The 25873-nt window shown below is 43.8% G+C and overlaps 1 protein-coding gene across 1 annotated transcript in view; it reads right to left on the bottom strand.

The window, feature by feature from the left end:
• The window catches only part of LOC141571774 (uncharacterized), a 29936-nt gene extending 7631 nt beyond the window's left edge, over nucleotides 1-22305 (bottom strand). The window contains exons 1-2 of the mRNA XM_074333910.1: nucleotides 22151-22305; nucleotides 20809-20937 (exon numbers count right to left, since the gene is read on the bottom strand). Coding sequence (XP_074190011.1) covers nucleotides 20809-20937; nucleotides 22151-22305 — 284 coding nt within the window. The remainder of the gene's footprint in view (nucleotides 1-20808; nucleotides 20938-22150) is intronic.
• Between the last annotated feature and the right edge of the window lie 3568 nt (nucleotides 22306-25873).

Genomic DNA, 25873 nt, shown 5'->3' with positions numbered 1-25873 from the left:
AGGGTCAAGATCAGTGGTCCTCAATGCCTCACATTAGAGTTATATAGGAATAGTTAAGAAATGACCAGTGACTGAGTTCCACAATTAAGCGTTCTGATTTAACTGGTCTAAGATGGGCCTGGAGCACTGTTATTTTTATAAGTTTCTGGAATAGATGCAAAAGCCAGGGTTGAGAACCTCTGCTTTAGACCTTGTCCATTTTTTTTCATCCTCACCTAGCACCACCAGGCCTATGGTTCACTGTGCTTTACCTCTGTTGGTCTTCTTTCAATTCCACAAATGTGCCAAACTGTTTTCTGCCTCAGGACCTCTGTAGCTACTGTTTCTTCACTTTCCCTTGCTCATCGTATTTCTGCCTTTTCTTACCCTTCAAGGCACAGTTTAAATGTCACCTGTTTGGAGAGGCCTCCCCTAACAACTTAATATCAAATTGTCCCCCTTGTCATTTTTCTTGTAATTTCCTTACTTCTTTCTAAATACTTGCTGCCATTTAAACATTATATGTTTGTCTTTTTAAAACTTTGTCTCTCCCGCTAGACTGTAGAATGCAGAAGGGCAGCTTATGTCCTTTGTTTGGTGTGTGGTCCATATTCAGAGCCTAGCGTAGTGCCTAGTACCTAATAGGCATGTGAAGAACTGTGAAGGGCACTGAGATGTTCCCCTACTTACCAGTTAACAGGTTAGCTTGGTGCTGTTTCATGGGTGCTGGCAGAAGACACCTAGGGCAGAAAGAAAAGGCCTTTATTGCTCCCAGCAATAGCAGAGGGCAGAGTATTCGTATTTATACTGGTTCCTCAAGTCCCGGTTCCCACATGGTGATGTGAAGAGGTCCAGGTGACATGTGCACATGTAGTAGGTTGCATTACAGAAGAGGAACCCTGACCTTAGGGACCCAGAATTGTTTATAATGGGGAATAAGCCAACTTGACCTGTGCCCTCCAAAGAGAACTTATCTCTGTAACACTGGACAGGGCAGAAACCTGCCTTCTGCTCCAGGGGGAGATACTATCTCTGTTTTTCAATGCTGTTCACTATACCAACATCTTTAAGATAGTCAGAAACAAAGGCAGGTAGTACCTTGGCTTGCCTGACCTGTAGGAATGGGAGAGACACATAGAGAGCCCTTTGATGACCCAGGATTTCTACCTGGAGGCACTTTATAGGCCCAGCATAGGGAAGGGGCAACCCAAACAAAGTCTGGAGATCTCATTGAATTGAAATGTCAGATATTAGATGTCAGGAAAGCTTAGCAGCTGGAATTTATGTGACAGTACTAGAAAGGGGGAAGCTATGCAGAGAAAGAACTCCAGCAATTTATATGGGTTCCCTTGAGTTTTGACTAAATACTAAGCTGTGCTTGTGTGGGGTAAGACTCCACTAAGCCTGGCAAAGGACAACTACTGGAAAACAACTACCAGGAAGCTGTAAGCTGAACACTTTCCAGAGCTCACATCAGGTTGGGAGATGTTCGAGTTCCAATTAGCCAGACTGGAGAGCAGATGTAGGCATCAGATAGATATCCTATTAGTAGGGTAACATTGGCCCTAGGGTGAAGGTACTCCAGACCAGAGTTTTTCAACCTTGGCACTATTGATACTTTGGGGAAAAGGACAATTCTTTATTTGGGGGGATTTCCTGTGCATTGTGGGGTATTGAGCAGCATTCCTGACATCTAAACACTAGATGCCAGTAACACCTTTCTGGTTGTTACATCCAAACGTATTTTTAGACATTGCCAATATCCTGGGGGTGGGGGAAAATTTTTACCTGATTTAGAACCACTGCTTTAGAACCTACCCTAACAAAGCACAAAAATAAGCCTTGAAAGCATTTAGTTTGCCTGTAAGTAGCTCAACTATCTGACCTTCCCCATCATCTCAACACTCTTCAAAGAAAGAAAACAAAATTCAGACACTCCACAATGTAACATTCACCATATCCAGCAGTATCTAATCAAAAATTAGTAGCCATGATGAGAAGCAGGGGAAAAAAATCAATGATAAGAACCAGATCCATAAATGGCAGAGATTATTGAATTAGCATACAAGGACTTTAAAAGAGCTATTGCAAAGATGTTCAGGATTTAAAGAAAAACATGAACATAATGAGAAGAGAAATATAAAATCTAAAAAAGAACAAAAGTATTATTTTTTCTAGAACTAAAAAAATAAATTATGCGGAGTGAAAAATTCACTGAATGGGCTCAACAGCACATTGATTAGACATTACAGAAGAACATATCTATAAATGTGCAAACATAGCAACTATCCAAACTAAAGCCCCTAGGAACTCAGTGACCTGTGGGATAATATCAGCAGTCTAATAAACATATAATTAGAGTTCCAGAAAGAGAGAAAAGAGTGAATATGGCAGAAACATATTGGAAAAAAATGTCTGAAATTTTTCAATTTGATAGAAGCCATAAACTCAAATATCCAAGAATCTTGACAAACCCCAAGCTGGATAAACACAAAGAAAACCACACCAAGGCACATCATATCAAATTGATGCAATCTAATAACGAACAGAAAATCTGTAAAAGCAACCAGAAGAAAAAGACACATTACATACAAAAAACAAAGATTAAACACTGACTTCTCCTCAGAAACAATGAAAGCGAGAAAACAGGAGAATGATATCTTTAAAGTTCTATAAGAAAAAAGATGTCAACCTAGAATTCTGTACCCAGCAAAATATATCCTTCAAAATGAAAGTGAAATAGAAGCATTAAAAAAATAAAAAAAATAAAAAACCTGACAGAACTCAACACTGGCAAAATGCATTACATGAAATGTTGAAGGAAATCCTTTAAATTGAAGGAAAACAATGCCAGATGGAAACTTTGATCAACACAAAGGGATGAATTACCAAAGCTGACAAAAGAAAACAATAAAAAATCTAAATAGCTCTATATCTAGTAAAGAAATTGCATTTATAATTTAAAACTTTTGCACAAAGAAAACCCTAAACACTAGGCTTCTCTGGTGAACATTCAAAGAAAAAAATAATACCAATGTGTCACAAACTTTTTCAGAAAATAGAGGAGGAAACACTTCCCAACTCATTTTATAAGATTAAAGGTGGTTGGCAAATATTTTAGGCTATTTTAGGGCTGCTGTTTCTCTTCTTCCTCCTCTTCCTCTTCTTCCTCCTCTTCCTCCTTTTCCTCTTCCTTCTTTTTCTCTTTCACAATCCTTTGCAATTGTAAAAGCCATTCTTAGCTTGCAGGCCAGATTTGTTCTTTGAGCCATAGGTTGCCACCCCCTGGGCAAAAGCATTGGTAAGCTATGCAGATTTTACCAAGGATTTTTGTGAGGTGGTGGAGTAGAGGGCTATATCTCACACCAAACAGCAACAACCTAGTAAATACTCCCATCAGACTTTTAATTTCTAAATATTTTAGGATTTTCCAAGTATATTTTTGTTATTAATTTCTAGTTTAACTCCATTTTGATCAGAGAAAATACTTTGTATAATTTTAAGTCTTTTAAAATTGTTGAAATTTGTTTTATGCCCCCCAAAATGGTCTTAGTAACTGTTTCAGGCCCACTCGAAAAGAATATGAATTCTACTGTTGGGTGGAAGGTTCTATAAATTCAATTAGTCAAGTTCATTGATAGTGATGGTTAGGTCTTTTATCTCCTCACTGATTTTCTGTGTACTTATTTTATAACTTAATTGTAGCCTCCAACTGTAATTGTGGATTTATCTATTTCTCCTTTCAGTTCTATCAATTTTTGCCTCATGTGTTTGGAAGCTCTAATGTATTATTTTTTTTTTTTTTGGTACTTAAAAATTTAGGATTATTATGTCTTGGTGAATTGACCCCTTTATCATTAAGGAGCATTCTTTATTATCCTTGGTAATATTTATTCTATTGAAGTCTACATTGCCTAATATTAAACTAGTTACTACATTTTTTTTATCAGTGTTTGCATGGTATATCTTTTACCACCCTTTTTTTTAACTATACATATCTTTATATTTAAAGCATATAGTTAGATCTCACTATTTTATCTAATATAACAATCTCCATCTTTTAATCTGATTGTTAAGACCATTCACATGGATCAAAATCTAACACCTTGCTAGTTGTTTTTTATTTCTTTCATCTGTTCTTTGTTCACATTTTCCTATTTTACTGCCTGCTTTTGGATTGAGAATTTGTTATCATTTGTTTTTGTCTCCACTATTATATTATTATTTATACCTTAAGGTTTTTCATGTTGTACATATTTAAATTGTGCATATTTAATTAATCACAATTTTAGGTTGCCCTAGGATCTCAAATATACATATTTAATTAATCACAGCCTATCTCCAACTAATAACATACTTCTTCATTTATAGTATCAGAACCATCAACAATATATAATCCCAATTCTTTCCTTTCAACTTTTCAGCTAGTGTCATTCATTTCATTTTTATGCTATCAACCTACAATACTTTAATACTATTTTTGGCTTAGCCAATCAATTATCTTTTACAATGATTAAAAAGGAGAAAAAACATTTTGTATTTACTCTGATTGTAACTTTTTCTAGAGATCTTAATTTTGGTGTGTAGATCCTAATTTCTGTTTGGTATCATATTCCTCTTCCCTGGAGAACTTATTTTAACATTTTTTGAAAGAGAGACCTACTGATAATGTTATTCTCTCAGCTTTTGTTTGTCTGAAAAAAATTTTTATTTCTCCTTTTTGAAAAGTATTTCACTGAGTATAGAATTCTGGGGAGAGATTTTTTTTCTTCCAGCATTTAAAATATGTCACTCCTTTCTCTTCTGGCCTGCATGGTCTCTGATGACACTGCTGATGCAGTTCTTTTCTTTGGTCCTCTGTTTATAAAGCTGCCTACCATCAGTGGCTCCTTCTTGTAGTCTCAGCCTCCTCTCCGTTGTCCTGAGCAGGTGCACTCTGGCCTCCAATGTGTACATCCCACCAGGTAAACAAAAGCCTGTCTCGCTAGAGGGTAGTTGGACCTCCATCCTTTGTTACTTGAGCATCTGTTGTTGCCCTTAGTGGTTTGACTTCCGCCACCCCCTCCCTGCCCGTACCTCCACCTAAGCAGCTTTAGAGTGTCCTTTCGGACCACATCTAATACTCTCCCTGAGAGGAGTTCTGAGAAATGCAGTTTCCTCCATTCTGTTACACACATATATGCTAATGTCTGTGCCCTTGGCCTGAGGTGGACCTGGTGATGGGGCCTGAAGATTCACTGTCCACTGTGCTCTATCTAGCCAGGATTTTTTTAGTCCTTACAGTGCTTTCCCTGTCAAGGACCCTAGCTTTGTTCACCTTTAAGCACAGGACATTAACTTTTGTGTTTTTTAGTTGTTTTTATTAGAGAAAGAGCTGTGAGTGTGTATGTGTTTCAACGTGGCAGTTATTTTGTTAATCCACCCACTTTTCTTTTACTCTGATTTATCTTATTGTATTTGTATTAATAATCTAATTTAAGGTCCTTTTCACTTATCTAGCCTATCTTTTTATAGTAAGAGTCCCCTGAGGATGCTGACTCTACACACCTGTGATAAGAATGGTGGGACACATGGAGGGAATACTGTGGGCCTCTTGGTGAAAATGGTATAGAAACATTTGGGAGCAATGGTCAGCTCAGCACCAAATTGAGTGGAGAAGGCAGGAGACAAGCCTATGCACAGTCTCCCTTGGTCCTGCCTACTCCTGTGGGGGTGAGGATGTAGCCTGAGGTTGGGAAGGATTGAGGTACAGGTACTGATTCAGGGTTGCTCCCCAAGGATGCTGTAAGGTGGCATTCATTAGTGGGTAGCATTCTATATCCTTAAACTTTGCTCAGGGAAAACATTTTTAAAGTGATTGCAAAGAAGGAGCTGTAAAGTGGAAGGTAAAATGGAAGGAATCAGGCTACTCTTTGGGAGATTAATGCAAAAAGCCATACAAGCTGGAGGAGACGTATTTGCCTTGGGGAGAACTGTGGCATTGGAAGCACTGCTGACTCGGGCCACCTGGGCGCCCGCAGAGAGTGGTACGTTGGAGACAAGGACATCTTTTATTACTTGTAAGCTGCCTGGGCTTCTTCCTGTCCACTGGGGAGCATCATTCTGATGCCAGATGCTCAGAGATGCTCCTGTGTCCTTAGGGCTAAATCCCTGGGCCATGACAGCTTCAGAATTCCCATGTAGAATGGGTTAGGGTGCTGAGTGGGGAGTGGCAAAGGGACATGCATCTGGGTTTACTTAGCAAATGTACTGTTTGTACTCAGTCAGCATGCTTTTATGAGATGGTTTTGGGGCATTATTGTTGTCTCTCACCCAATGGCAACCGTGGAAATAAAATGTTACCTGGAATTATAAAAAGACAATTATAAAACACATATGGGTATTGTTAACTCAGGTTACAGGGCAGCTGGATTCCTATGAACCAATCCTTTCAATGTGCAATTCTCTTGTTAATATTTCACGTGCACGTTGCTCTGTGAGGTAGCAGGGAGGATGCTGTTACCCCAGGTTTAGCTGAGGATGAGTAGCTCCATGGCGAAAGCCGTGTAATTAAAGGATGCTTCACTGGAAGGTAAGCTCCCTAGGACAGGAGCTTTGGCCTATTTCCTCCATTGCTGATTCTCCAGTGCCTAGAATGGTACTTAACACACAATAGGTGTGTAACAAATATTTGTTCAGTGGTGCTGTACTGACACTGTAAAGCAACTTATCCCTTTATATTGCAGGTAAAGCTCCATTTCCTCTGTTTTACAAGTTTGGTCTGAATGTTAGACTTTAAAAAAATCTGGGCCTGGTTGTAATGTGAGCCCAGGGATGTTTGGTATCAAGGGAAGGAGAGCAGAGGGAGAGAAGGAAGAGGGTAAGTGCTGAGGAATCTGCTTATCTGTCAACGAGAGCACATAGACACATCCTATGTCTGCAAACAGCCTCCCCGAGCACACACTGTCTAGAGTGAGTCAATCCAGTTTTACACACAAATGACAGCATTTTTGCTCTACATAATGGTGAGTGAGTCCTGATTTAAATTGCCCCCCTCCATCCTATTCCTGTACAGGTTTTGGTCAAAGTCCCAAGTGCAACCTCAGAGGGTGAGACATTTTCATACGGAAGCCATTGAACCAAAGCTTCATTTGCATCACTCCCCTGCCCTAGGCTAACTGTTTCCCAAAAATAAAGGGTTAAATTCAAATTTAGGGAAAGGGGAGCTGAACCCAGCCTGAAGCAGGCAGGGCTAAGTGACCATGATATTCAGGGACCTGAAAGTTGATGGAAGGATGGACCAAGGGGCAGTCCAGCTCAGGGCCTGCACAATCTCCATTTTCTAGCCTGCTCTGGCTCCATTTCTGAGGCAGTGGGGAAAGCTAGGGTTGATTTCTGTGTGGCTGGGGGCTGGGCCTCTAGCTGAGGGGTGGCTGCTGGCTTGCTGGCCCCTTAGGCAGTGGAAGCTAGAACTGGGGCAGGATGCAAGCCAACTCTCAGTGTATTTTTTCCTTTTGGCCACCAGATGGTAACAGCTCCCTTCAAACAGAACCAAAGTCACCTGACTCTTGACACAAAATTGTTGCTCATTCTGAGGATCTCCAGCTGCCCTGCAGGATTTGGGGAGGAGCTTGACCACCCTGACTACTACAGAGCTATGTGTTCATTCAATATTTATTGAGTGCCTACTATGTGCCCAGCCCTGGGCTATGTGTTGGGTTGGGGGGTGGGGAAGGAGGGGGTATAGTAGTGAATAAGACTGAACAAGATCCCACAAGGCTACTCCTTCCACAGCTCTTACATCCTAGCAAGAGAGTCAGAAATTGAACAAATAATTATGAAACAATGAACTCATTTCAACTGTGGGAAGTGTTATAAATGATAAACATAAAGTGCTATTGAGACCATATTAAGAAGAATTTGATCTCATCTGGGCTGTCAGGAAAGGCTTCTTTGTTAATAATAAAACATCACCTATCCTAACAACCCCCACTCCTTCACATACTCTGTTACACCTTCCATCACACACCCCATTAGATTCCCATTTTATAGCTGATGGGACCCCCAAAACATCCATCATACTCTCCATCGTGAAATCCCATAACAGACTCCACTGCAGATCTTAATTACAGACCCTATTCCATCCCCCACACCTCCCTCATATAACCATTAACCAACTCTTTCCCAGTCTCCTCCACGATCCTTGTTGTGAATCCCATCGCTCACCCCTTTGGAATATCCCACCACAAATTCTCAAAGAACCCCTGTTGTATTCATCTTTGCCTTCCCAAAGCCTCCCACAGTACCCAACAAGTAATATGTTCTTGAAAACATTTGGCAAACCAACCACCAGATCAATCAATACCCCGTATCACATACTCTATCACAGGCCTGTCCTGGCTCCCATCACAGAGCCAGGGTTACAGCCCCCAGACTGCAGAGGCTCAGGCCTCTGCTGCATTCTTCCTTTAAGACAGAACTGAGGAGGAAGTTGCTCACCTCTGGATGCTCCCCTCCCCCGTTAAGCTCCCTCAGCCCCTACAGGCTCCCTAGCTCCCACCCTCCCTTCCTCTATGAGCCAGCCGAGAGAGGCAGAGCACTGCCTGGGCACAGGCGCCGGGTCTGCGCTCTGATGCGGTCCCTGTCACTCACACCCATCGGTGGTCACCGTTTACCTCCTTTGCAGAGTGGAGCAGGCTCCTGATTATAGGTCTGCCAGCTTGTCCCTTGGTCAGCTGCTTCGTCTCTCTCCTCTGAAGGGCCACAGATGACAGAAGGGCGCACCCTAGGGCTAGAAGGGACCTCAGGGAGTCTTCCAGTTCAACACTTTCCTCTTCCTCCTCTCCCTCTCCTTGCCCTGCCCCCTCCTGTTTATCTAGTCTTTCTTCTGAGAATGTAAACCCACAGCTGCCTTCCTTAGCCGGCAAGAGCTGGAAGAAAACATAAAGACCGAGTCTAACTCCCTCATGTAACAAGTGAAGAAACCAAGGCCCAGAGAGTGGTCAGGGCAGAGCCAGAGCGCCCTCGTTCCACGCACTGTCCTTCCAGAGACCACCCCGGCAGCAGCCTCTTGATGCACGTTAGCCAAGAAATGCTACTTCCATTAGGAAGGCACGTCCAATGCAAACCACGCCACAGACTGCATTTCAAAGATTGATAGACATGGCTTTTGCATTATCTGCTGTTTCAGATTAGCTATGCTGTGGCTTCATTCTTTAGGGCTGATATTGGGGGTGGGAGGGATGGGAGTGGGGGTGGGGAGACAATTTTGAGTCCCTTTCACAGGCCTCAGGCTCCAGCCTGTGAGACTAGTCCCAAGAAGGACAGGGTGATCCATCCTATATTTTCAGTCCGTCAGGAGATTTCATTGTTTAAACAAACATTTCAGCGAAGCCATCCAGCTGGGCAGTGATTTATGGCTCTGGCTGCAGTTTTTCCCCAACAAAGATAAACAATCCTACAACTGTTGGGACTAGGGCTGGAACTCCTGGTTCTAATAACTTGGAGCCGGCTGGACCACGCCAGCCATCTCCTGGTCTGGGGTTTGGTTAGGATCTGTTCGCACTGGTCCTGCGGCTCAGCCACAAGCCTTGGGGGACCATGTTGTGTTTGGAAGCTAGAACCATTGCCTCCAGGGCAGGGGAGAGTGGCAGCTCAGCCTTGGGCCTTCAGGCCCATCCGCCTCCTCCAGGAGGGCAGCAGTGTTCTGCATTCTGCGTGGTGGGTATTTAGTGGTTTTAATGGCATCTGTTCTTCCTTCTTTTGGTAACTAACTGGACGTCATTTTCCTTCTGTGGAACTAGTCCAGGGTGTATGCTGAGCTTATATACTGGTAGAATCCACTTAGTCCTTGGCTCTCAGAGTGGACATGTGCTCAGGTCCAACCCACCAGAGCAATACATTCCCGTGGTCATAGTGATTGGCTCAGAGGTGGGCATCTAACCCATTAAGAGACAGAGAAAAGCCATGAGACCTTTGCTGGGTCTGCTAGGAGGGAGACAGATGCCCTTTCCCTCTGTACTTGAATTTGGGATGAAGTGGGAATAGATTGACTGCTAGAGCTGTTGCCATTATCTTAACTCCACAGGGCCTAGCCTGCCTGACAATGGAGCCAATACACAGGAAGTGAGGCTGAGGGCTGGAGAGAGAAACTGGCTCCTGATGGCAACATTACAGCCTCTAATTCTACCCAAGAAGTCCCCTTTTTGTTTAAGTGTTGGGTATTCTTTCACTTGTAACTGAAAAAAGATTAACCAGTACCTGACACAGCAAGGGAAACTGACTAGGGGAGGCAGCATCTGCAGCCTCCAGCACAACTGTCTGGATGTGATGGTTTAGCCAGCGAACAGTAACTTTCTCATAATTCCCCCTTCCTATAAATCTGATTACTTGTATCTACAATTTATTTCAACAAGAGGTTAAGGAGCTGTGGCAGGTGCAGAGATGAATAAAACACAGCTTGCTTTTTGCCCTGAGACTGATTTCTTGGTTTATTTAAGGCAGCTTGAGATGCATATCTCAGGAAAAGAACAAATAAGATGCATTGAGTATGCAAGGGAAGAAGAGCTCATATCTGATTGTTGTGGGCCAGTGGAGACTTCATGGAGAGGGGGTGTTGGGGATGAGTCTTGAAAGATGAGAATTTGGGTAGGTGGAGATGGGCAGAAGGCTTTACAGGTAGATGAAATAGTGTGATAAAAGTCAGGGAGGAGGGAAAGACTATTTAGGGGAACATTGAAAAGTGAAGTTGGACTGGAGGATAGGAGACATTTAGGATAGTGGATAGGGGAATCACTGGCTGGCAAAATACACTGGCATAATCTAGGCAGATGCCTCTGAGAAGCCGGTTCTTAGTTCCATTAGAGATGGGAAGTTATTGAACAGTTTGAGCAGGGAAGTGCCCTGATTAGAGTTACTTTTGATGGACTTTAGATGGGCACAAGGAGACATTGAACGTGGAAAAGCCAAGGAGAAGGTATTAAGAAATAACCCTGACTTACTCACAGGACAGGGAGAGAGTGAGGAGAGGAAAGGCAGAGTGAAAACAGGAAGTAGTTCTAGTTTCAATTCATTCATACTTCAAGAAGTGTGACATTTCTGGAGCCTAGCTTAAAGTCTCCAAAAGTCATAAAAGAAAAGGTTGATATATTTAACTACATTAAAATTAAAAACGTCTAAATGACAAATGCCATAAATAAAGTCAAAAGACAAGGACAAACTAGGGAAAATATTTGCTATACAAATGACAGAGGGTTAATTTCCTAAATATATGAAAAGCTTTTATATTTCAGAAAGGAAAAATAACAAACAATGGGAAAAGTAGGCAAAGGATATGAATACACAGTTCACAGAAAAAATACAATGGTCATTAAACATTTAAAATATAATAATGATAATTATATAGAACTTAATCTTCATGCATTTAATTTTCACAATAACTATATGAGGAATGTATTAGTATTATGATACTCATTTTACTAATGAGTAACCAAATATGTAAAGAGGTTAAGTAAATTACCCAAAATTGCCCAACTAATAAATGGTAGGGTTAGGATTTGAACTCAGGCAATCAGGGACCAGAGTTTGTCCTTTCAAGCATTAAGGCCTCCTGCTCAATGTCACCTATTCTTAAAAAAAAAAAAAAAAAAAAACTACACTGAAATATTAATCTTTATATATGAGATTGGCAAAGATTAAAAAAACGTTTGGTGGATAATTGGTAAAACTGGGAGGAAATAACACTCTCGCATATTGTTGGTGGAAGTGTGAACTGGAACAACCAGTTTGGAGGCAACTTGACAATATCTATCAAAATTTTAAATACACATTTGCTTTGACCCAGAAATTCCATTTCTAGCATTTTTCTAACAGATGCACAAAGGGAAACATTCAGAGATATTTATTGCAGCATGTTCACAATAGCAAAAGACTGAAAACAAGCTAGATGTCTACTGACAGGGACTTGGTGTGTGGATTATGGCACATCCATAGGGCTGATAAGAAGAATAGGCTAAGCTATATGCATGTTATGGAGCAATCGCTACGATATGTTGTTACGTGAAAAAGGCAAGGAAGGGAACAGGGTGTATGGTATGCTGGCCAGGGAACAGTGTCTGGGAAAGGTAGCTGGGCGGGAATGAGATGATACAAGTGAGTTGTTTTCACTGTATATGCTTTGGTATCACTGGAAAACTTTTTAAACATGATCAGGGATTAACTTTTTAAACATGAAAATGTATAATAAAATACAGTATAACTTGCAACAACAACCACAAAGAAAGATGTGCTTTCCATGATTCACCCAAGGTGACCACTTTTCCCTGTGGGAAGGAGAAGTGGTTATGCACACAGAGCTGAAGGGCAGGCAGCCAGGGCTGGGGTGTTCAGTGAGCTTTACCAGGGAAGGGATATCTTGCCAGGTGGTCATTATTTTAAGATAGGAAACACACAAACTCATTTCTTTCTTTCTTTTTTCATGTTTCATATAGCAGAATTTATCTCCCTTCTTAAAAAAAAAAAAAAAAAAAAAAAAAGCCCACTAAAGTTCCTTTTGAAAAATTCCAATCTGTTTTAGGTGAACTCAGGAGAAAAGAATTTTGCCCAGGCTTCGGCAGAGTGGTATAGCCAGAGCATGAGTCAGAGAGACGCAGGGGCCAGGTGTCAGCAAGCCCACCTAAGTTGCTCTTTCTTTACCCCTGGAATGATGCTCTCTCTTCAAGGTGGCCAGTTTGATAGTCACTAGGGGGCTTATGGGGGGTCTCAGTGAGGTAGAAGAAATTGGAATGGGATCAGAGACACAGACAAGGGGACTTTCAGGTGGGATATAGGGACTTTGGGGATATTAGAGAAAGAGGGAGAAGAAAGAGCAACTGAAAGCAGGCCAGAGTAGCCAGAAAATAAAGATGGTACAAAAACAAAGCTCAGAGGGTGTGTTTTATCAACACTGCAAAGACCATCTTGGTGGATTTCTTGGTGCGCTGGTCCAATTCTTCCTTTAGAACAAAAGTTTAGAGCTTCAATGGCTAAGTTAAAGGTTATGCCATTTAAGACTTTGATACCTATCACCAAATTGTATTCCAATAAGATTTTATCAGTTGCATCTTGGCAGTGTATGAGGTTTCCCCTGCCCCCTCATACTTTGCCAGTCATTTTAGAGAGATTTTTGAGGCAGAGAGATGAGAATTTGAAGGAATTCATATTAGACATTCTTATTCTTCTCGATAAAATAAGAGGTGAGATCCTGGCCAGAGTTCAGACGGAGGGGCTCAAAGGTAAGACCAACACTCAAGGAGAGTAGCGAAGGTGAAATCAAGGTGAGAAGGCTCAGAACACCTGCTCTAGAAAAAATTAAGGAGTGTTAGGAAAAGGTGAATCTGATGATAATTTACTAAATTGTGTTTTCTTTACTTGCTTGCTCTGTAAGACTGTCTCTTTTGCTTTGGAATTGCTTTAATGAGGAAGTCTGGGTTTTTTTGTCTGATCATTTCATGATCCTCAAAATCCACCTTCAGCATTTTCTTCATGTTTATTTTTTATCTCAAATCTCTAATTAAGATACAGAAAATATTTCTATGAGAAAGAAAATTGGCATATAGTGGAATTATAAGAAAAATACCTTTTACTGAATTGGAAACTTTATTAAATATCATTTGTTGTTCAAATGCATGCCTCTCTAGCATGCTAATGACACCAATTAGTTTTTAACAAGAAGGGATTTGGGGCTCATCCTCTTGTTTTATTATTCGTTTCAGGTGTACAAAAGAACATAGTGATTAGACATTTACACACGTCACAAAGTGATGACCCCAACAAGTCTACTACCTACCCGACACTGTACATAGCTATTACCATTGCCTGTATTCCCTCTGCTGTACTTTACATCCCGTGACTATATATATATATATATTAATTATAGTTGACATTCAATATTATTTTATATTACTTTCAGGTGTACAGCGTAGTGGTTAGGCATTTACATAATTTATGAAGTGATCCTCCTGATAAGTCTAGTTCCCAATGACACTATACATAGTTTTTACATTATTGATTGTATTCCCCATACGGTATTCCACATCCACATGATTATTTTGTAACTACAAATGTATACTTCTTCATTCCTTCGCCTTTCTCCCCCCCCTCCCCTCCCCCGAGGAATTCTGTTTTTAATTTTAGTAAGAGAATTGGGTGGGTGGACAATTCTATTTAACTATACAAATATTAATTTAGTGCCTATTATGTGCCAATGGCAAAGTGTGCAAAAATGAGTAAGATTTGGGCCCTGATCTCAAGACGCCCCAGTCCAGTGAGAGTTATAGACCCGTTAGTAAATAATCACAATGCGGTGTAAGGGTGGAATGATAGAATGAAGGAAGGTTTCAGATGTAACATCAAGGAAAGATGAGCTACTCTATGAGGCTGAGCAGTGCCGTAAGGAAAGGCTTGGCAGGGAGGCTAAGAACGAGTCCAGGTTTTCAGGGTGGGCGGGAGGAATTTGCATGCCTGTTTTATCACAAAATAAGATAAGGCATGAGAAGCCTTATGTCAATGCCTGCCACCTCGCAAATGCTCAGTCTGTGTTGTGACTGAGGCAGGTTTAACTCCCTTCCAGTTAGTGGGTGGTGAGGGAGGTTTTGTGCTCCTTCACGGTAGATGTGGGGGGAGGGGTGATGACAATGGGGGTTAAGGACCCAACTTCCTTTTCTTGAGGATTCAGGTGTCCTGGGACATTGTGGGGCTGGGTGAAGGTAACTTGGATGGGGAGACAGCAAAGTATAGCTCCCACCCTTGCTGGCTGCTGTGGGATGAAGAGTTACCACTGGGCCCATTGGGAAAGACAGCCACAGGGTCCCTGGGTGCTGGTGACATGTAGTGCCCAGGGTTCTGGGTGCCAGCAGTGCCCCTTATGGAGGCCCTTTTGCGGCATGTTCTTTATCCCATCTGCGTGCACCCTTCAGGTCAGGGGCCCATTAGCTTTTCTCATCACCTTCCCTACTTCTTTCCCCGCCTCACCATTTAAGAGGAATCTTTACTGTTTATTTTTGGGAGTATGGAGGAAGGGTGGAGAGAGGCCCTGCTTTCACTCAAGATGTTTCTCCTAAATATTTTAATCTTGTCCAGACATCAAAGCTTGTATTTTCCTTTTTCTCGCTATCACATCCTTCCCTTGAGGCCAAAAGCATAGAACAGCCTAACTACTTGAAGATGGGTTGGGGGTGGGGTGCAGGGATGGGAGGACAGAAGGGAGCCCTTGGGAGGAAAAAAATTGGTCATTATCTCAAAAATGTTTCCTGTTGCATTACAGTTGTTGGTCTTGGATCCACCACCCACCTGGTAGGCGAACATGCTACTTGCTAGTATTATAGTACATAAGAGCTGCTTGGGGACCCGTCTGACAACCAAGATCTCTAAAGTGGCAATTTATGTTCACAAAATGAAAATGAGGATCAGGCCGTGCTGACTAAGCGTGGCCTGGGTCCCACTGCATGCTTTCATTGTCCCAAGTGGGGTAGTTGGTGGGAGACTTTGGCTTAGGACCCCCTGCGGTTATATGTCCTTAGGAGTCAGTCACTTACTTTTGCCTGCACTGTCTGCCCACTTTAGGGAGGGGTGAATTTGGGAGGAGTTGGTGTTTTGAGGAGCAAGGCCATGTGGTAAAGGGCATCACAGAAAGGGAGTGTCATGGGAGCTTGTAATATCAGACCCCTTTTTGTCTGTTTGACGTAGAGGGAACCCCATTTCCAGCCAAACTGCATCTTTTGTCAGTCTCAGGCTGCATGCTGACAGGAGATCCACCTCTCACTGATACTCATGTCAAGGTTTTCAGGGAGAGAACAGTGTGACCAATAAGTGGGAGAGAAATTCACAGGGCACAGAGGACTTCTGGGAGGTAGGGGGTGAGGAGAGAGAAAATAGGGGTTGCAAAAAGCTGCCGGGCAGAGAGGAGGGCTGATGAAAGTTACCAAGTCTGATAATCTTCCATCTTCAGAACTTTTCATTTGAAGCATGACATTTAATCAGATGTATAAAGATCCTGGAGAAACAAAAGAACAAACACAAGGGCAGAAGACAGAATCGAGAGGCAGGTGCAGCATCTGTATTATTATTACAGTGAAGACAGATATTGCAACTGGCTGCGAGATGGGTTTTGGAAATCCTGTTATGTTGCTATGGGTAAACAGGCCCTGGGGAAAAATTGCTTTTCATTTCCTGAGATAGGAAGGGTAGGAACAGGGTGGGAGGAAGTGGTCACGAATCTCTGGAGACAGCAGTATCTGTGTCCTCGTCAGCCAGGGAGATGTCAGGTTGAAACCAGATGGCAAATATTTTATCACAGAAGGCATCTGCCAGTGTGAGGGCATTTCCTGGGTCAGGAGATCCACATTACTGGTGCCAACACACTGGTGGTCAGGAAGGGCAGTCACCCTTCCTTGAACTCCTACTGTGTGCTCAGCCAGTATTGCCATGACATACAACCAAGGCCATTCACATTGGATTCTGAGTGAATGCCATCACTCCTTGGAGCATGTCCCCGTTATCTATTGTTGTATGACAAATCACTACAAAACTTAGTGGCTTAAAACAACAAGTTATGATGATTTTTCATAATTCTGTGGTTGACTAGGCTCAGCTGGGTGGTTCTTGCTTGGGGTTTGTCACATGGTTGCAGTCAGATGAAGGCTTAATGGGGCTGGTGATCAAGGTGGTCCAGTCACATGATTGGCAGTTGGCACTGGCTGTTCCCTTGGAGCTCAGCCGGGTCCATTGATTTATGAGTGTTTTCTCCCTATGGCTTGGGATTCTCCTAGCATGGTAGCTGAGTTCTGAGATGGGGGTGTCCCAAGAGCAAGCATTCACGAGGCTCAGGCAGAACCTGCAACGCTTCTTATAACCTAGTCTTGGAGGAGGTACAAGAATGTCATTTCCATTATGTTCTATTGGTCAAGTCCAGGTTCAACAGAGGGGAAGTAGACTCCACCTCTTGATGTGGGAATGGCCTGTGGGCCCAGGAAAGTAAGTAATCGATGGTTAGAAGCAAGCTACCACTGGTGCCACACAGGACGAGGGCTGGCTCCATGGGTGTGTGACCAGTGGAGTTCTGCAGGGCTCCATGCTTAGGAGGATTCTGTAGTTGCTCGTTGTCCTCATCTTGACATTTTTAATAATTTTTAACAGGGAGGCCCATATTTTCATTTTTACACTGGGCTTTGTAAATTCTGTAGCTGCTCCTGTATAGGACCCATTGTGAAGGATTTGTGCAGCATGGTGAGGGTTGGGGCTCATGCTTGAGTCTGTGCTATGCAGGTGGGGCTCCTTCCTGCCTGTGGAGAACTTGCAGACTAGCCGAGGACACAAGACTTTCAGGAAACACTGCAGCTAGTAAATGACAATGTCTAAGCAGAAGTTAGGCTGTGATGGTGAAGGAGGGCCAAAGCAGGATGGGGTGGAATCTTCCATTTTGCATGTTGTCTTAGGCTCATATTCAGACTTGCAACCCACGCTGGGCAAAGTTTTCCTTTTCTGAGGCTAGAAAAGCTTCCAGGAATCATAGAAATGTCCTTTCCTTTCCCCACCCTGCCTCTTCTTACCCGTATTCCCATTGTGCTGAAGATCTTGCAGGGAGGGTATTCCCCTTTCAGGACTGGCTCCTGGAATAGGTATAGGGGGGATGGAGGATATAGAGGTACATGTGCCTAATGCCCAGCGCAGGCAGAAGATCTTGGGGAAGAGGCCTAAAGGAAGCTGGGCCAAATGTGGTGTGATTTGGGGGAGGACAAGGAGGAGGTGGAGGAAGAGCTCTCTGACCTCCTCCAAGGAGCATGTTGAGTGCTCTGGTGCCCTGGACAATGCCACGCTCCTAGTCTCCAGCCAGATACCTTACCATTTGCCAAGGTGCAGAGCATGCATTTTTCGTGTAGGAAATGACTCCAAGGGTCCCACCAGTGCCTGGACCAGCCCAGCCCTAACTAGGGCACAAAGCCAGAAAGCCCTTGAGGAAGGGCACCATTTCTTAACAAACAATGCCCGGGGCTAGCCCGGTGGCTCAGGCGGTTAGAGCTCCGTGCTCCTAACTCCGAAGGCTGCCGGTTCGATTCCCACAAGGGCCAGTGGGCTCCAACCACAAGGTTGCCAGTTCGATTCCTCGAGTCCCACAAGGGATGGTGGGCTGTGCCCCCTGCAACTAGCAATGGCAACTGGACCTGGAGCTGAGCTGCGCCCTCCACAATTAAGACTGAAAGGACAACAACTTGAAGCTGAACGGCACCCTCCACAACTAAGATTGAAAGGACAACTTGACTTGGAAAAAAGTCCTGGAAGTACACACTGTTCCCCAATAAAGTCCTGTTCCCCTTCCCCAATGAAATCTTTAAAAACAAACAAACAAACAAACAAAAACAATGCCCGGTTTTCTTCAGGGGTGTTTTCTTGCTGTGATGAATGTGCAAAATAACCTTCTGATGGGCATCAGAGACAGCTGATCCATTTCCACCTTTCTGAGGCTGAGAGGACTAAGGAGGATGCTCCCTGGGGTTGGGGGGTCTGGTCTACTATTTCTGTAAAGCAGAGACACTTCTAACTGGCCCATTCAAGGCTCAGTGGGACATCATTCTTGGCTGGTGCTAGTCAGTTGCCTGCTTGCTCTCAGATTAGTTCCTTGGCCTTCGAGGGCTGCTGTGCAGGGACTACATTTCCTAGTCTCTTTGCCCTTTGGCTTCCAGGAAAGGTCACCCAGTGGAAGGGTGTGCTGGCAGAATATTAAGAGGGGGAATGTTCGGATATTTTTTTCTCTCTGCTTCCTATGGTGCCTTTGTCAGGATCTGGATCTCTTCGTGGCTCTAGCTCACATCAGATGACCCCTCTCTCTGGTTGCATTTCCTACCGCTTAGTCCTGGCTTTGGACTCGTAACTCCACTTTTTCGCTTTCCTTTTTCCCTCCAGCCCTAGGGCAGAAGTGGCTCCCTGCTGTTGCTCATGTCTGGATTGGCTTATCATCTCTTGTGTAGCTTCTTAGCTCTTCCATCATTTAGGTAACCTCTTCTCTCTATTAAATTTCTTCTGACTGATCTCACTGGCCATCTGCCTTTTAAGTTCCCAGGAAGTCCTGTAGGTGAGGAAAGATCCTGGCTCCAGGTGGATTTTACAGAGTTCATGTCCAGGTGGATCCATATGTTATATACACCAGTAACCTTATTCTAAAGCTGAGAGCAAACTGAGAAGGCAGCCTGGCCTGCTCCCACCAGGTCTAGGTCACTAGCTTCTCAGACCCATTTTGGTTCTTCCTTATCAATAAGCAAGATCTAGGGTAGAAAAAAACACAGGCCAAAGGGCAAGAAAACTGGAGTAGTAGCTGGAAAGAGAGAGAGAGAGAGAGAGAGAGAGAAAGAGGAAGTATCCCAGGATGACCTCCAGTTTCCCTCTCCTGCACCCACCCTGTACCCTCATTCTGGAGAGAGCATGGTCTCAGGCCTGGCCCAATTGCCCTGGAAATTAGCCTGGCCTGGGGGCTCCGGGGTTGGGGGTGAGGTTGGACCACTTCGGGACCTGCCCCACTGTCAGCCCCTCCTGGGAGCTAGAGGCTGTGTGCTGTCAATGCCACTTCTCCCTGTGCTGGGCCTGCAGCTTGTCTTCAGAACCTGTCTGTCTTCTAGGCCCGGGACTCTGCTTTGCTTTCTCTGGCCTCTCCCTAAGAGTCTAAACTTAGATGGGTGCTGAGATCTTCTGATAGACTTCCTTGACGCCGCCCGCCTACTTGCATTTTGGAATCCCCTTATGGAATTTCCCATTGCTGCGGCCCACCTGCTGGCAGGGACACCCCGTTCCCAAATGCTAGCAGATCTGCCACTCCCCCACCCACTGTTGCTGAGCCGCCACCTGTTGTCTGTTTCCACACCGTTGTACACTGCACTCTGCCTGTCACCCTGGATGGCTGCCCAGCAGCTGCAGCTGAGGCCATCCTGCCAGCACCTTCCCCAGCCCGATGGGTGGTCCTGTCCGGTCCCAGGCCCCCAGCGTACCTCATCTGCTACGTGTACTGAGCCACATCTGGCTGAATACTGAGCTGGGGAAGTCTGAATGAGCCCCTGACACACTGAACCCCAGAAAGATGGTCATCTTCCTTCAGAAATTCTTGGAGGGGCCAAGTCTGGAACCCAATAATAAAAGACAATAATGATAATAATACTTAATGCTTATGGGGGTCTTGTGGTATGACAGGCTCCTGAGTTACCAGCATTTTTCTATGTACATCCCACAACTACCCTATAAGGTAAGGACTGTTGTATCCCCTTTTCATAGACGATGAACCTAAGGGTAAATGATATAAATGAGTGTGTGTTAGGTCCCACACGGTACAATTTATGGAGCTAGAATTCAGAACCAGGTGCTTGCCTTCAGAGCTCAAGTTCATCACCACTTCCTTCAGAATGCCTCCACGACCTCTGTCTGAAGGCCCCAGCAATCTTCTCTATTATCTCTAACTACCTCTCCCTGGTTTGAGATCAACGGACCCACAAACATAGGGTTGCGGCTAAGGCCACAGTCTCAGCCAAGCCTTTGGATACTTCCTTCTTCTTTTTGAGGACAATGCTAGAATAACCTCACTCCTGGTCACCTTCAGGAGGGAGCCACCAGAGCTCCACATCACCCAGTCTTCCTTGCATGTCCCAAGGTTCTTCTTCCCTTGTGTCCCCTCCCTGGGGCTCCTTAAAGTGTTCAGGGGGTGTCACCTGAAATGTTGTTAAATAAAGCTGCAAAATGGAATAGGTGTGTGTATGAATAAATTGTTAATCGATGGAGCTACCTTCTCAGAAGGATCAGAGACTCCATGAGGGCAAGCAAGAAAGGAAAGCTCACCTTTCCTGAGCTCTGAAGTCAAGCACCTGCCCTGGGGGTGCAGGAGTCTTTGATGAAAAAGAGAGAGGGGCTTCCCGGAGCCAGCGGTGGTGAAGATCACCTCGGCTTTTGTCCTGGCCCAGAGTAGCTCTGGGGAGAGGAAAAGGAAGGATGAGCACTGGTTGGGAGTACTTCAGTTCCCACCTGAATAGTTATATACTGCCGAGGGGTGCAGGGCGTTGAGATGATGAAGGATTGCGGTCTGCAGGGTGGTTGGAAACAGGCATGAACTGGGTTTAAGTTCACAGTTTCATATTGAAACATCACTTTGTGATTTCTGCCTCCCATTTATTCTTCAGGAAGCTACCAAGGCTGTCTCCCCTACTAGCTCCCAATCATTGCTGAGTTGGGTTAAATGGCTCAGAAATGGGAGAGGCATAGTTGCTACAAATTCTAAGAAGAATCCAGCATGTGGGTTTAGCCAACTCAGCCATACAGCTACTTGTACGATGCCACATAATAAGTCCTCAATAAAAATGTGTGAGTCTATCCTGGGCATCTCCTCTGGAAGTCTCCTCCAGCCTGTCTAGGCTGGGCTGGGAGCTGTTGCTCTCCTGTCACTCCTCGGAGGTCCATTTCTGTTTGGGAGTATGGGCTAGTTATGAGTTGCTTCTCAGTCCTGCTCTCTGGGCACCAGAAAGAGAAAAGAAAAAGAGAAGGTATTTTTAACCTCTAAGTTACTAGAGCCCAAGAAGACTGAAGGGAGAAGGAGGATGGACCAGATAGGTTGATGGAAAACAAAGGAGTAAGCTGTCCTTCCTTGTCTAGCAGTGAAAATAATGGTGGCACCAGGTGATATGGGATTAGGAACTTTCCTCCAAAGGGTATGGATCGTAGGTAATTGCCTGTCATGTCTTTGGAAGACTTTGGACCCTGGTGGGAACAACCTGTATTTGTGTTGGCCTCTGCCATCAGCCTCAGCTCCCCTTAGAAGCATAAGATCCTGCAAATCGTATCGGACACTGTGATGATCGGCCACAGTGTCGTAGCTACAAAATGGATCAAGCTTTGTGAGATTCCAAGATTAGTTTTTGGGGTCCTACCAAGACCATAACTGCCAAAAGTGCCATGTCACCGTAGTCCAAATCACTCAAAAGGGAATTCTGGCTTTTGGGCTTGTCAAGGAGGGAGCTGATTCCAAAGCGGAGCCAAAGTGAGAAGGGGCTGGTGAGGAGTCCCTCTCTGAGAGCACCATGAGGGCTAGTGGAGCCCCGGCCTGACCTCGAAATTACACACGTGCACCCCACATGGTGGGCCATGTGTGTGGCCCCCCGGGCTCTGGAGCCTGCAGGGCCCTCCATACTTGGAATAGTCTGGATTTGCTGACTTGGCAAAACGGGTTGGGAGCTGGGCCACATCTGGAGGGGAGAGGGAAAGAGCCCGCAGTGGCTGGGCTACAGAGGGGCACGCCAGTCCTGCCCAGAGCCCTGAGCTCCTCTTTTCTTCCTCCCCAGCCATAAGAGCTGTGTAATTCTTCTTGTGTTAAAAGTAAACATCTGGCAGCGTCTGCAGTGCCCAAAATAAACCAAGAACGAGTAGGAGGCATTTGTAACCACAATAGGTCCTGGATGGGAAAGGAAGGGGCAGTTCGTTCTGTAGAAGCCAAAGCTTGCTACTTGGGCAGTCTCACTCATTTGTTTATTGATGGGTAGTGGTTAATTAGTTGATCAATGCCCAAGCTCCTAGAGGATCCCGCTGGTGCAGTTTGGCATGCCACCCAGGGCAGCAGGGCCGTCACATTGACCTTGTGGGGCCAGATGGTTCATGGTTTAGCAGGGGTAGGGAATAATGGTCAGTCCTGGATTGTCAGCTGCACCTTGCTGTAAGTCCAAGTTCAAATATCTAAGGACCTGAGAACAGTGGGAAAACTGGTGTGGCAAAGGCAGTGGGGTCACTTTAGGGAAAAGCCTCATTTTCCAGAGGTGGAGGTTACCTAGGCTCTTTCATGAGACATCAGAAACAGATGCCAGCATGGCAGCAGGTAGGATCCCTTCACGGTTGGTCGTGGTGCCAAAGGAGCTTCCAGGGATGAGAGGGTCAGGGAGACGGAGAGAGAGTGGAGATGGTGCAAAAGAGGTGGCTACATCTTGAGGTCAACCCTCTGAGGCCAGTAAGTGGTGCCAGGCAGTGGTTTTGGAAAAAATAGTGATAAACATATTGACTGCTCAAGTCTGGTTGACAACAAGCTGGAAGCAGAGCTTGGGCCCAGCTGGCCCCATCTGACAACTGTGAAGGGGCTCGGGGATGAAATTGGACATATTTGAACAGCATCAAATCCATTCCTCACAGACACACTAAATGCAAGCGACAGACAGAGAAACAAATTAATATTTAAAATGTCACCAGCTTTCACATTTTGGCAAGAGAAATACTTCCAACTAGGGACAGATTTACAAGCCTTCATAATTCTGAGGACTAATGTCCTTCATCACTCTCATCAAACAGTAGAAGTGGTGCCTGGCTCACTGGGGAAAAGGGAATGGGAGAATATGGGGAAGGTTGGGTTGCCTGAGTGCTGGGAAATCAGGCTTTTGACTGTAAACTCAGAAATGGGTTTTAGGTTAGAGGTCACAAATTGGCAGCCAGCTGGCTGAATCCAGCTTGAGACATGTTGTGTTTAGCCCACAAATGCCTTTATTTTATTTTTGAATTTGAATTAGTGGTCAAAATGCATAAATTAGGATTCCCTTGAAATACCTATGCATTTAGGCCTCAGTTATCAAGGTGGCAGCAGGCTCCTTCCCTGCTGGCTCCTATAGGCATTTATGATTTTACCTCCTGTATTAAGCCATCCAATGCTTTTTATGGATCAGGGGGTTACTGGGGCTGACTTTCCAAAAGTCCAATTTAAATAAAAGTTATATAAAATATGAGAGAGAGATTTTGGTCCCACTTCAGGTGAAAAGATTGAGCTACTCCTTTAATCCACTGAAACAGTTATTGAATTAAAATTTAAAAATAAAAATCAAGCAACATCGTAACAAACAAGAGAAGTTTAGGAAATTAAAAAATACTAATTAGTTTGTCATCCTTGCAAAATTATTAGTTGTGTGTGTTCCTTCCAGTCTTTTTTCACATACATTTTTACATAGTTGCATGCATGGGTTTGCATCCTGCTTTTTTCATTTAACACTCTAATTTCTAGATTTTAATCAGATTCCTATACAACCCTCATCTTTTGTTATTCTAAATAATGTTGCAAGGAACATCTGTGCGCATTTAAATCTTTCCTTATTTTGAATTATTTGCTCAGAATACATTTTCAGAAGTAGCACAAATGGTTTATATAATGACTTGTGCATTAAAGAGTTAACCTGTAAATTCCTAACCCAAAAGTACCCTGTATAAATCTCTTCACCTCAGCAAATTGTTGGAGAGGCTATAGGAAAGAAAAGGTCATTTTAGCATATGTGATAGGATTGTGGGTAATTAAAAAAAAATTTCAGCATGTGAAGTTCATTCCAGGAATAGCACTATCTTGAGACCCAAGTCAAATAGTACTAAATGTGCTAAGCAGAGGCCTATGTTTAAAGAAGAAACTCATTTGCTCTTAATAACTGCAAAATGCTGCATAGCTCAACGATGGAGTCAGAAAACTTCACATAGCATCAAAGCCTGGTTCAAAAAGATATGGGAGGCCAAGATACAAGACAAACTGTCTCTCCTGATTAAAGCATCTTTGAGCCCTAAGTACAATAGTCATTTCTTAGAACAATGGCTGTCTTTAAAATTTTTTATTGATGGGAGGAAAAAAAATGACGAAACAAGACCAGAGCCTTTAAAGGTAATCTATATCCTATAAACAACCGAAAGAGCAGTGTAAACAAGGTGATATGTCATAAAATGAAATGGGATACAGATAACTTCACTATTATCTTCTGTACGAGTTCTGATTAATACAGTGACTTCCATCTCCAAGCAGTGGAAAGCAAAGCATACATTTTATTTATGTTGTTTTATTTTATTATTATTATTATTTTATTTTATATTTTATTTTATTCTATTCTATTTTATTTTTTTGCCTGTATGTCTTTCCCCAAATAAACAAGAAGGTGGATATTATGGAAGGGCAGGACAAAATGAGAGCCTTTTCTTGAGATTGACCTCTGCGCTTAAGAACTGAAGGGTGCCAGAGGGGCTTCTGGGAAATGGCTCACAAGTTTTGTTTCCACGCCAGGCAAGTCAGCAGAACCTCTAAGGGCAGGATTATGGAGCACTTGAGCAAACTCCGCCTCCTGTGGAAAGGCAGCCTGTCTTTTGTAAGGAGAAATTGTGCCTCCCTAATCTACTAGAGCTCTTTGAAGGGCCAAATAAGTGTATGGATAAGGGGGGAAACAGTAGACACACTCTATTTACACTTTCAAGAAGCCTCTGACAGGCTCTACACCAAAGCCTGTTGAGTCGCCATGGGAATGGGGAGAATGTCTAGTGACAATAGGGAACTGGCTTACTGGAGATAAGAAATACAGAGCAAGGATAAAAACGCCTTTCTCTGGATGAAAAAGAGTTAACAGTGGGGCTCCTGGTGGGGAATTGATGCTCTTAGGGGACTAGGTTAACTGGCTCTTAGTGATTTGAGATGTGACCAACAAGCCCTTTGCTTCCACAACCTACATGCGGAAATTGGCCTCATTGCCCTAGAGTCACAGCTCATATATTACCTTGTTGAATTTGTCCAATTTGTGACATCTCTAGTGACATTGTGAGCCTCTGAAAGGCAGGGGGAATGTCTGATATTTCAGTATTCCTTACAGTGACGAGCACTCAAGAAATATTTTGTGGCTTGAGCAGCTGAGAGAAGAGTGAGTATACCTTGAAGTCCCCTGGCTTGCCAATGACAATGAGCTCTTCTGTGTAGGGAAATACTAACCAAAAGCTGTAAACTATGGGGACATGCAGGAGGCTCGGGAGTGGCCCAACATATTTGCCACGGGCAAGGGTACAGTGAATAAAGCACTAGGTGAAAAATAATTCAAATTGCACTTTGTTTTTATTATGAACTGCACAGAGAGTATGTCTAAACATA

The sequence above is a fragment of the Rhinolophus sinicus genome, linkage group LG05 (genome assembly GCF_036562045.2).
Source record: "Rhinolophus sinicus isolate RSC01 linkage group LG05, ASM3656204v1, whole genome shotgun sequence".
In the NCBI taxonomy this organism is placed as follows: domain Eukaryota; kingdom Metazoa; phylum Chordata; class Mammalia; order Chiroptera; family Rhinolophidae; genus Rhinolophus; species Rhinolophus sinicus.
This window is presented reverse-complemented; position numbering and strand designations above follow the sequence as displayed.